Consider the following 12,232-nt stretch of genomic DNA (forward strand, 5'->3'; position numbering starts at 1 on the left):
TATTTTCAACTTAGAGTTATTTTATATTATGTTTTATGCCACAATTTAGTCATATACGTTTAAAATGTTTACTTCAGTTTACTAATATATCCGTTTGTCATTTAATAATCGTATTATCAGTTTGGACACTCAGTATGTAAAAACAATTAATTACTATAAGAGTGTAAGAATATTAGTGCAATTTATCAAATTCATGAGGTGTAATATTATTTTTTCTAGATTATTTTTTATTTATGTTTTAATTGTGGAGAGATCTATCAGAGTTCGCGAATAGAGGAGCGATTGTCCCAACCTTATCGCACTAGTCAGAAGATGCAGATCCCTGTCTTCGGAGAATTGAAACGTTATTGTTAGGGTACGCGCATAGTGAGGAGGTGAAGGTGGAGGTGTAGGTGTAGGTGCAGGTCGCCGTTAACGGCGAGGTAAAACAATTTCATTAGGTTAAATGCGTGCGCGCATGGTGAGCAGGTCGCGGTAGAGGTGTAGCTCGCCACTTACAAGGAGGCCTAGCAGGATGTTTTTTCGAAAACAAACTAGTTTGATTTACCCTCGCTGCCTAGCTCGCGGCTTTGCTCGCTGCTTTAACGTGATTGGTCCCACTCAAGGCCACGCACCCCCCAACACCCCCTCTCCCGGTAACACCCCGCCACTCCCTTCAGTCTGCTTTCACCCCAAGTCAACGTTTAGTTCCGCTTGTTGGTTTCTGTTAGTTTTTTGATAACCTGTTATCCGAAATGAAGGAAGATATTATTATTGCTGTCCAAAATCGTCCAGCCTTGTGGGACAAGAGACACAAGCAACATCACAATCGTCACGTTCTGGACAAGGAATGGAAGGAAATTGCGAAAGAACTAAAAGTTACAGGTAACTAAAAACTTTAAATTTAAACTTAAACCAGCTTTGCTGTTTTATGTGGGATATTCAGTTTAAAGTGTAATGTAAAAGTATCCATAGGAGACTTTCTAATTAATTAAATATATTTTTTATCTAACATTAGTAAGTAAAAGGTTTGAAATAAGGTAAAAATTAGAAACTTGCGAATGAAATCTTTAATGAACTATAAACAAGGACACACATTTGCAACTAAGTATTATCTTGATTACGGATTGTTTACAAAATATTCCTTGAAACTATTTCTAACTTCTTTGGCTCGATTAGATGTAGCATTTCCAGATCTACCCAATGGTTGTAAGTTCAGTTCAGTAGGGAAAGGCAGGAGTTTCTGACTCATGTACACCGCAGTATCCGTCTTTGTTTATGATTTAAATTGTGTAAAACGCAATGCAGCCTTTATTATATCGTCTGCAGTCTCAGGCAAGGTTTCAATGTAACCACTTAATATCCGCCACTTAGCAAACAGAATGCCAAAGGCACACTCAATGGTTTTTTTTCTAGCACTTGATAGCCGTTTATTATACACTTCTTCTGCATCCCCAAGAGCTTTTTCGAATAAGGTTTCATGAGATTCTCGCGCAAGGGATACGCTTCATCTGCAATAAAAACGTGTGGAACTTTTATATTGCTGTCAGGCAAACACTTTTCTTCGGGAATACACAATTTGTTTTGTTCCAACAACCTTCCAAAATCTGACGCCCTCAAGGTTCCCCCATCGCTTTGTTTGCCGAAACCGCCAACATCAATAAATATAAACTTGTAATGGTCATCCGCAACACCCTGTAGAACAATTGAAAAAGTCTTCTTATAATTGAAGTACATAGACCCTGAATGCGCTGGCATTTTATTCGACAGTGTTTTACCGTCCAACGCTCCGATACAGTGTGGGAATTTCCAAATCTCATAGAATCTTTTTGCAACTTGCCTCATAATCTTCAATAGTTGGAACTGGCATATGCTCTGGTTGGAACGTCTCCCATAACAGTTTTGCACACATTCTTAACGATTTTGCCCACTGTATTGTCTCCCATTCGAAATGAAAATCCAAGAGTTTTAAAACTGCTTCCAGTTGCCAAGTACCTGCAACCAAAGAACACAATATAACCAAAAACATAATATTAAAAATATTAGTCGTTTTACGTTTTCGTGTTTTTGTTCCAGATAAAGTTGTGAAGCAAATTTGGAAGAACTTGAGGCAAGAATTCAGAAAACAATTTTCCAAAACAATTAAGTCTGGAGCTGCAGCACCAGAAACACCCACATGGAAATATACGACCGCATGGCGTTTCTCTCAAAAGACCAGTTTTTTTGCCCCGCAAATCAACAGGAAACCTTGCAGATGTAATAGCAGATGACCTCAGACCACGACCTAAACGAAGAGGAGTCGGAAGAAGTTGACCGAGATAGGCCAAGAAATGTGATGAACCTGACAATCCACAGTTTGGACACACAGAGAATCTGACAATAGTACCGGCGCCGGAGAGTGAATCACGCCAGCAGCAGAAATCTCATGCATCACGCCCTGCAATGCCACCAAGATTTAATACGAATGACCTGATCACAAGAACAGGATTTAAAAAAAGAATCACGACACAAGCAGCCTATTGGACGGGAATTAGTGCAGTTGGAGAAAGAAAAGTTGAAGTTAAAGCAACAGAAAAGTGAGGACAGGGCAAATGACGAGGATGTTGGGTTCTTCAACTCACTGCTACCCCCATGTTAAAAAACCTGAATCCTAGAAAGAAAATGTTGTTCAGGATGAAAGTTCAAGAAATTCTTTTTGACATGGCATACTCACCCGAACCACCATCATCATTCTCACAACAACATCAACTGTCACTAGACCTACGTCAGTAGACCACAGTACAAGCTCTCATCGCTACAGTCCCTACGACAGTTCCTCTCCTAGTACCATGGCATCACCATCACCAGTCACCTTCGCACAGCTGGTCCGCGACGTGACTTCACCATTGAACTACAACCAGGATGGCGGCGAAACATATGTTCCCGAGTACACTCACTTTTAAAAATGTCTTTGTAATGCCGTTCAGCTGGCGATAAATTAATGACAGTTTAATAGTTCTTTACGTTTTTTATAAGTACTAACTAATTTTTTCCTTTGCGCAATTTTTACTTAATAATACCATTTTTTAAGATTATGTTATAGGCCTACTATTATAACATTTTCAAACATTTGCAGCATTTTTATGTAGCGTACATTAATATCTTTCGTTTGTATTTTACTTTGAAAAGATCCCTGTTAGTTACTATCATTTTTTTTTTTACTATCACTAAATGTTCGATTACTTTAACGTTCCCGTAAGCCACCACTTACATGCTGAAGACATATCATCGCTATCATCACTATCTTCACTTATCATCACTGACAGAGAAAATTGTTGCAATAGGCAAAAAAGCTACCACTGTGATTAATGGATAGAAACAACACTCGACTGCTTGTGTTGACGCGTGTTTGGGGAGGGGAAAGAGCTGCGAGGCGGCGAGCTAGACGGCGAGGTAAAACCTCCTGCACTATACGATGCTACCTCCATCTGTACCTCCACCTGCACCTACACATCCAGCTACACACCACCACCTTCACCTCCTCACTATGCGCGTACCCTTATACTGCTACAGACCTCTGCAATACTCTGCGCCTGATATCCAATCGAAGAAAAGATGATTGAGAATTGAAACGTTATCGTGATACTGCAGAACCTGCTACATTCAACGCTTACCATCCAATCCAAGAATCGTTATGATTGAAAACACGGTTGTGTCAACAACAAACAGTCCTCACTGGGGTTATATTTTCCAGCGCGCCTCCTCACAATAGCCGTAATGCAAGCACACCTCACACTCGCACGCACGCACACACACACACACACACACACACACACACACACACACACTCGCCGAGTAGGCTGTGGACCTTGAGCGCGAACACTGGCCCGGGGGCTCACAGCTGTGTGGCCTCCAAGCCAACACACCTGAGACGGCAGTAACGTAACAAAACATACCGCCTTCCTCTTCTCTTCTGTTCTGTCCTTACTACGCACCACCGTACTGCGACTGCGACGTTCTGTCTGGCTGTGTATTGCTGCCAAACATAACAAAACATACCGCCTTCCTCGTCTCTTCTGTTCTGTCCTTACTACGCACCACCGTACTGCGACTGCGACGTTCTGTCTGGCTGTGTATTGCTGCCAAACATAACAAAACATACCGCCTTCCTCTTCTCTTCTGTCCTGTCCTTACTACGCACCACCGTACTGCGACTGCGACGTTCTGTCTGGCTGTGTATTGCTGCCAAACATAACAAAACATACCGCCTTCCTCTTCTCTTCTGTTCTGTCCTTACTACGCACCACCGTACTGCGACTGCGACGTTCTGTCTGGCTGTGTATTGCTGCCAAACATAACAAAACATACCGTCTTCCTCTTCTTTTCTGTCCTGTCCTTACTACGCAGGACCGTACTGTGACTGCGACGTTCTGTCTGGCTGTGTATTGCTGCCAAACATAACAAAACATACCGTCTTCCTCTTCTTTTCTGTCCTGTCCTTACTACGCAGGACCGTACTGTCACTGCGACGTTCTGTCTGGCTGTGTATTGCTGCCAAACATAACAAAACATACCGCCTTCCTCTTCTCTTCTGTCCTGTCCTTACTACGCAGGAACCGTACTGCGACTGCGACGTTCTGTCTGGCTGTGTATTGCTGCCAAACATAACAAAACATACCGTCTTCCTCTTCTTTTCTGTCCTGTCCTTACTACGCAGGAACGTACTGTCACTGCGACGTTCTGCCCGGGGGCTCACAGCTGTGTGGCCTCCAAGCCAACACACCTGAGACGGCAGTAACGTAACAAAACATACCGCCTTCCTCTTCTCTTCTGTTCTGTCCTTACTACGCAGGACCGTACTGCGACTGCGACGTTCTGTCTGGCTGTGTATTGCTGCCAAACATAACAAAACATACCGCCTTCCTCTTCTCTTCTGTTCCTGTCCTTACTACGCACCACCGTACTGCGACTGCGACGTTCTGTCTGGCTGTGTATTGCTGCCAAACATAACAAAACATACCGTCTTCCTCTTCTTTTCTGTCCTGTCCTTACTACGCAGGACCGTACTGCGACTGCGACGTTCTGTCTGGCTGTGTATTGCTGCCAAACATAACAAAACATACCGCCTTCCTCTTCTCTTCTGTTCTGTCCTTACTACGCACCACCGTACTGCGACTGCGACGTTCTGTCTGGCTGTGTATTGCTGCCAAACATAACAAAACATACCGTCTTCCTCTTCTTTTCTGTCCTGTCCTTACTACGCAGGACCGTACTGTGACTGCGACGTTCTGTCTGGCTGTGTATTGCTGCCAAACATAACAAAACATACCGCCTTCCTCTTCTCTTCTGTCCTGTCCTTACTACGCAGGACCGTACTGCGACTGCGACGTTCTGTCTGGCTGTGTATTGCTGCCAAACATAACAAAACATACCGTCTTCCTCTTCTTTTCTGTCCTGTCCTTACTACGCAGGAACGTACTGCGACTGCGACGTTCTGTCTGGCTGTGTATTGCTGCCAAACATAACAAAACATACCGCCTTCCTCTTCTTTTCTGTCCTGTCCTTACTACGCAGGACCGTACTGTCACTGCGACGTTCTGTCTGGCTGTGTATTGCTGCCAAACATAACAAAACATACCGCCTTCCTCTTCTTTTCTGTCCTGTCCTTACTACGCAGGACCGTACTGCGACTGCGACGTTCTGTCTGGCTGTGTATTGCTGCCAAACATAACAAAACATACCGCCTTCCTCTTCTTTTCTGTCCTGTCCTTACTACGCAGGACCGTACTGTGACTGCGACGTTCTGTCTGGCTGTGTATTGCTGCCAAACATAACAAAACATACCGTCTTCCTCTTCTTTTCTGTCCTGTCCTTACTACGCAGGAACCGTACTGTGACTGCGACGTTCTGTCTGGCTGTGTATTGCTGCCAAACATAACAAAACATACCGTCTTCCTCTTCTTTTCTGTCCTGTCCTTACTACGCAGGACCGTACTGTGACTGCGACGTTCTGTCTGGCTGTGTATTGCTGCCAAACATAACAAAACATACCGTCTTCCTCTTCTTTTCTGTCCTGTCCTTACTACGCAGGACCGTACTGCGACTGCGACGTTTCTGTCTGGCTGTGTATTGCTGCCAAACATAACAAAACATACCGCCTTCCTCTTCTCTTCTGTCCTGTCCTTACTACGCAGCACCGTACTGCGACTGCGACGTTCTGTCTGGCTGTGTATTGCTGCCAAACATAACAAAACATACCGCCTTCCTCTTCTCTTCTGTCCTGTCCTTACTACACAGCACCGTACTGCGACTGCGACGTTCTGTCTGGCTGTGTATTGCTGCCAAACATAACAAAACATACCGCCTTCCTCTTCTCTTCTGTCCTGTCCTTACTGCGCACCACCGTACTGCGACTGCGACGTTCTGTCTGGCTGTGTATTGCTGCCAAACATAACAAAACATACCGTCTTCCTCTTCTTTTCTGTCCTGTCCTTACTACGCACCACCGTACTGCGACTGCGACGTTCTGTCTGGCTGTGTATTGCTGCCAAACATAACAAAACATACCGTCTTCCTCTTCTTTTCTGTCCTGTCCTTACTACGCAGGACCGTACTGTGACTGCGACGTTCTGTCTGGCTGTGTATTGCTGCCAAACATAACAAAACATACCGTCTTCCTCTTCTTTTCTGTCCTGTCCTTACTACGCAGGACCGTACTGTGACTGCGACGTTCTGTCTGGCTGTGTATTGCTGCCAAACATAACAAAACATACCGTCTTCCTCTTCTTTTCTGTCCTGTCCTTACTACGCAGGACCGTACTGCGACTGCGACGTTCTGTCTGGCTGTGTATTGCTGCCAAACATAACAAAACATACCGTCTTCCTCTTCTCTTCTGTCCTGTCCTTACTGCGCAGCACCGTACTGCGACTGCGACGTTCTGTCTGGCTGTGTATTGCTGCCAAACATAACAAAACATACCGCCTTCCTCTTCTCTTCTGTCCTGTCCTTACTACGCAGGACCGTACTGCGACTGCGACGTTCTGTCTGGCTGTGTATTGCTGCCAAACATAACAAAACATACCGTCTTCCTCTTCTTTTCTGTCCTGTCCTTACTACGCAGGACCGTACTGTCACTGCGACGTTCTGTCTGGCTGTGTATTGCTGCCAAACATAACAAAACATACCGTCTTCCTCTTCTTTTCTGTCCTGTCCTTACTACGCAGGACCGTACTGCGACTGCGACGTTCTGTCTGGCTGTGTATTGCTGCCAAACATAACAAAACATACCGTCTTCCTCTTCTTTTCTGTCCTGTCCTTACTGTGCACCACCGTACTGCGACTGCGACGTTCTGTCTGGCTGTGTATTGCAGCCAAACACGTCACTCATTCACCCATCGGGGTTACCAAAACATGGTTAAAGATTTAACCTTGAAATACACAATGTGCACAGAAGTTTAGAAACCAGTGAATATTCCACTACTTGAGACGATTTCAATTGAAATCAAATAACATTTATTTTTACAGTTTACTAAAAACAGAAGTAAACATTTTATACTGAAAAAGATATCAAATGTATAATTTGAATATCTAATGGAAAAATATTTAAGTAATTCAATTAAAAACAGGTAACATTTAATTATTGACTCTAGTTGAATTTTTTTTATTAGAATTTTATCTTGAGCAGTGTGTAGATTAATTTTATAAAATTTTAATTGAATGAAGTTATCTGAAGTAGAATAACTTGTGGATATGACTTAAGTATTCTGATAATTAGCAATATTGTAGGGAAAGTAAACAAAACAAATAAAAATATTGACTAAACAAACATGAATAAAAATAAGATAATTAATTAGTGAACACGGATTTTCTATCTTTAGTTTGGAGTGGAGAGAAGAGGGGACAACCCCGTCGGTCACCTAACGTAAAAACCTGGGATTAATTCAAAGTCGTTAAGACTAATTGCAAATCGTGTGAAATCTTTAATAATTGGCAGGAAATTAAATTAAAAGCGTTAAGAATATCACATGTTGCGTTCAATTCTACTACTGGTTCGTTACTCTCGCAAAGCATATGTCATGTATGTGGCACAGTGGGGAATGAGGAAATTGCATCATTTATCAATTAGCAACGGCTTGTTCCACATAGTGCCGGGCACTTATAGTGCAGTTAACATCACGATGTATTCTGCATGGATGGTTATTTCATTCTTCTCGACACCGTTTACTTGGTTCTCTCATTCCTTACACGGTTAGTCTATGTTCTCCATTGTTAGAAATTGTTCAAGAACTATTGTCCTTGAACAAATCAGTTTTGGTCTGATGCGGTGATGACGTTATGGACGTTTCAACCATGATCAAGACATCAGGTCTTACAAGGAGGCTGCTAAATATAATCAATGAGAACAAAGTTTTGGACATTATTCGCGCTGACCTAATTTATACTGAACGCAACTCACAATCGTGGCGTTAGCTGGGGTTTTTCATTGTTAGTATGTATGGATTCAAGGCAAACGGGCCAAATGTGTTTTGTAAAAATGGTAGTAACACAGTTGAAGTATTGAACAATAGGTTGTAACACTTTGTTAATGACTTGTTAATGTAAAAAGTGGTAAAAATAGCAAAGCAAGTGTAAAAACAATTTTACCTTACCTTAACCTTAGGGTTACTTTAACAGTTAAATAGCTACTCGGGGAGAGCCGATAGCGAGTGGTGTAGGATGTTGGTGTTGGGATCTCAGTGATAGCGCAGGTCAAATCTTGTCTGTGACTGTAGAACTTGTTATTAGTACCATTAATTTGGACTGTATCGACCCTCCCCCCTAATTCTGTTTGATTAATTCCTCGCGTATGCCGATAGCCCTTGAGGAGGGGCAAAATAAGGCTTAAAAAGGAATTGGCCTTTCATTTGAAAAACAAAACTCAGAAGTCTGAAAAGTATTGATCCGTGTTTTTACATAGAAGGCGTGGATGAGTAAGTTTTTATGAGGGAAATATTGGTATTTTGCTTACTTAAGCTTTTGCTTTACCTCATGTAAACCATTGCCTATATCGTATTTAATACTCAACAACTTTTATTCGGTGTATTCGGACCAGAGCTTCGGAGGTGGTGTAAGCAAGGGGAGCCACTGAGATAACGCTGGTCTCAGTGTTTATTGACTTACCAGTCACTGTTGTGTTGTGTTGTGGAGGTGGCCGCGGCTATGGGTTGAGTCAGAGTAAAGGGAGGCACTGAGATAACGCCGGTCTCAGTGTTTGTCGACTTATAAATCACGGTTGTGTTGTGTTATGGAGGCGGCCGCGGCCACGGGTTGAGTCAGAGTAAAGGGAGGCACTAAGATAACGCCTGGTCTCAGTGTTTTTCAACTCACCAGTCACTGTTGTGTTGTGTTGTGGAGGGGTGGCCGCGGCCATAGGCAAATCCAGAGCATGGGGATGCACTGAGATAACGCCGGTCTCAGTGATTGGCGACTCACCAGTCACTGTTGTGTTGTGTTGTGGAGGTGGCCGCGGCCATGGGTTGAGTCAGAGTAAAGGGAGGCACTAAGATAACGCCGTCTCAGTGTTTGTCAACTCACCAGTCACTGTTGTGTTGTGTTGTTGTGGAGCGGCCATAGGCCAATCCAGAGCATGGGGGATGCACTGAGATAACGCCGGTCTCAGTGATTGGCAACTCACCTGTCACTGTTGTGTTGTGTTGTGGAGGTGGCCGCGGCCATAGGCCAATCCAGAGCATGGGGATGCACTGAGATAAGTCTCAGTAATTGGCAACTCACCAGTCACTGTTGTGTTGTGTTGTGTTGTGTGGAGGTGGCCGCGGCCATGGGCTGAGCCAGAGCATAGGGAGGCACTGAGATAACGCCGGTCTCAGTGTTTGTCGACTCACCAGTCACTGTTGTGTTGTGTTGTGGAGGTGGCCGCGGCCATGGGCTAATCCAGAGCATGGGGAGGCACTGAGATAACGCCGGTCTCAGTGTTTGTCGACTCACCAGTCACTGTTGTGTTGTGTTGTGGAGGTGGCCGCGGCCATATGGGTTGAGTCAGAGCATGGGGAGGCACTGAGATAACGCCGGTCTCAGTGTTTGTCGACTCACCAGTCACTGTTGTGTTGTGTTGTGGAGGTGGCCGCGGCCATAGGCCAATCCAGAGCATGAGGAGGCACTGAGATAACGCCGGTCTCAGTGTTTGTCGACTCACCAGTCACTGTTGTGTTGTGTGTTGTGGAGGCGGCCGCGGCCATGGCTAATCCAGAGCATGAGGAGGCACTGAGATAACGCTGGTCTCAGTGTTTGTCGACTCACCAGTCACTGTTGTGTTGTGTTGTGGAGGCGGCCGCGGCCATGGGTTGAGCCAGAGCAGAGAACTCTGCCGACAGGATGTACAATTACAGCGATGAAATGTAGCGGCCCTGACGTATCCTGTCCAGAATTAAACGACATTCAGTTCTGTTCGGCCATCGACACTCCCTCCACAGTCCGCTCTCGTTAGTGTTGTAACCTATTATCCCGGTATAAAGCCTAGTGCATACATGGACTACTCGTACTCGTTAACTACATGCACGTCGCCTTCATGCACCACGCCAACAAATTAAAAAACAAATAAATGAAGGAATTTATATGGGTGTGGAATTTTAAAATCCAACAAATTAGAACTGTGTAGACTCAAGGCCAATTTAACACGGTATCGAAATAGTTATTAGTATGAAAATAGTACTTTTTTTTCTCAGAACGTGTATTTCTTAGCTTGACAAACTTAAAACCAATCTTTAGACTCTTAAATGTACTATGTTAAATCATCATGAGGTAACAATATACAGATCTTTAAAGTGGATATTCAGACTTTTTATCAAGTTGTCTGATGATTGTATATTTGTGTCGTTTTTAAGCGTATCTAGGAAGGAAACATATAATTTCAGAAACATTTTTTTCGATGTCTTCAACCCTTACAATACCCTCCCATTTCGACCACCACGTACATTAGTTATTTCTTAGGAAAAATCCACGTACCGATTTCGTAGAAAACTCGTTTGTTTGTCTATACAGTGCTTATTATTTGGCTCCTTAACTATATAGTTTGTGTTTTTATACTTAGAATTCCTCAAATATATTTATGTGTCCTATTCGTGTCTTGGTTAATTCCGTCAACTGCGAAATACCAAATCGGCTATTTTGGAGATGAAAAACGTTCGTGACAACATTGAAACTTCAAGTACCGTAATGAATCTCACTAAGTGAGGTGGTACAGAGCAGACTGCACTCATCATGTAGATGTAACATACACAAATCTTCTGCAAGAGACACTTGTGTGTGGCTCTATCAGGTTGTGACATGTATGTAAGCGGTGTGTTGATAGTAGCGCAGGATCCTCTGCAGTTGGTCTTCCGTCGTCTATACTACTATGAGTATTAACTCATCGTCAATTTGTCTCTACATAAATTATAACGAAATTTACTATATTTTTAATTGACATTTTTAGCCTGCTATAAATGAAATTTAAATTAAAAATAAATTAATAAATAACTAAATAAAAAACAAAAATAAAAAATAAATTATAAATAACTAAATAAAAACAAAAATAAAAAATAAATATACTAAAAAATAGAAATAAATAAAAACAAAATAATAAAAATAAATACTGAAAAAACTAATCAAAAAACTAAAAAATTTCAAATAAAAAACTAACAAATAAATAAAAAATGAAAAAAAATAAAAACACTAAAAAATAAATACAAAAAATGTATAAACTACTAACCGCAAATATAAATTTACCAATGGCGACCTAATTGTAACGTCCTTTACTTCTTAGCCTTCTCTTTGCTAATTAGTGCTGTATTGTTTTTGGTGTCATTATATTGCTGCGACCTTCTCGAGGAACGAACCGGGATTTCGCGCTTGGACCAGCAACCCTAAGCGCTAAGAAACAGACTACCGCTGTCGTGGCGAATTGTAAATAAGAGAACAAGAAACATTAACAAAGCTAATAAACCCGGGATGACCGTGTTAAATTATGGACGGAAAGAATTGGACAAGAACCACCGTTGAAAACACAGAGGTTTCATCACAGACTTCACAGTACAGTCTCAAGTCCATACCGAGAAAGAACCATTTGTTGGGTATAGCGTATTTTACTGTCGGTGAAATTAGGTATAAAAGTGATTGAACGTCAACATCCGGAAAATAGGCATACCCTGTGGCAATTTTCTTTCATAGCGCCCAAGCAATAAGTGGTAAGAAGTCTCTCGATATTGAGTGTTGGGTTTTTCTGTAGAGGGGGCGAAG

General features: G+C 42.7%; 2 protein-coding genes across 2 annotated transcripts; one reads left to right on the top strand and one right to left on the bottom strand.

Annotated features, from left to right (window-relative positions):
- The first annotated feature begins 719 nt into the window (after positions 1-719).
- On the top strand, positions 720-2,249 carry LOC124355961. Its single transcript, XM_046807110.1, has 2 exons — positions 720-864; positions 2,056-2,249. The coding sequence occupies exons 1-2, from the start codon at positions 735-737 to the stop codon at positions 2,247-2,249; spliced, it is 324 nt and encodes a 107-aa protein (XP_046663066.1). The 5' UTR covers positions 720-734.
- Positions 2,250-2,782: 533 nt separating this feature from the next.
- On the bottom strand, positions 2,783-9,690 carry LOC124355962. Its single transcript, XM_046807111.1, has 11 exons — positions 9,633-9,690; positions 7,144-7,223; positions 6,835-7,017; positions 6,320-6,502; positions 6,010-6,090; positions 5,803-5,883; positions 5,391-5,573; positions 4,915-5,161; positions 4,430-4,851; positions 4,121-4,303; positions 2,783-2,869 (listed from the first exon to the last, which is right to left on the bottom strand). The coding sequence occupies exons 1-11, from the start codon at positions 9,688-9,690 to the stop codon at positions 2,783-2,785; spliced, it is 1,788 nt and encodes a 595-aa protein (XP_046663067.1).
- Between the last annotated feature and the right edge of the window lie 2,542 nt (positions 9,691-12,232).

Source organism: Homalodisca vitripennis, chromosome 2, assembly GCF_021130785.1.
Source record: "Homalodisca vitripennis isolate AUS2020 chromosome 2, UT_GWSS_2.1, whole genome shotgun sequence".
NCBI classification, from domain to species: domain Eukaryota; kingdom Metazoa; phylum Arthropoda; class Insecta; order Hemiptera; family Cicadellidae; genus Homalodisca; species Homalodisca vitripennis.

Coding starts and splice junctions, on each gene's coding strand:
- LOC124355961 (XM_046807110.1), top strand. CDS start 735: ATGAAGGAAGATATTATTATTGCTGTCCAAAATCGTCCAGCCTTGTGG. Junction 865..2,055: donor GAAAGAACTAAAAGTTACAG/GTAACTAAAAAC, acceptor TTTTTGTTCCAG/ATAAAGTTGTGAAGCAAATT.
- LOC124355962 (XM_046807111.1), bottom strand. CDS start 9,690: ATGCTCTGGATTGGCCTATGGCCGCGGCCACCTCCACAACACAACACA. Junction 5,884..6,009: donor CAGAAAAGAAGAGGAAGACG/GTATGTTTTGTT, acceptor TATGTTTGGCAG/CAATACACAGCCAGACAGAA. Junction 5,574..5,802: donor CAGAAAAGAAGAGGAAGACG/GTATGTTTTGTT, acceptor TATGTTTGGCAG/CAATACACAGCCAGACAGAA.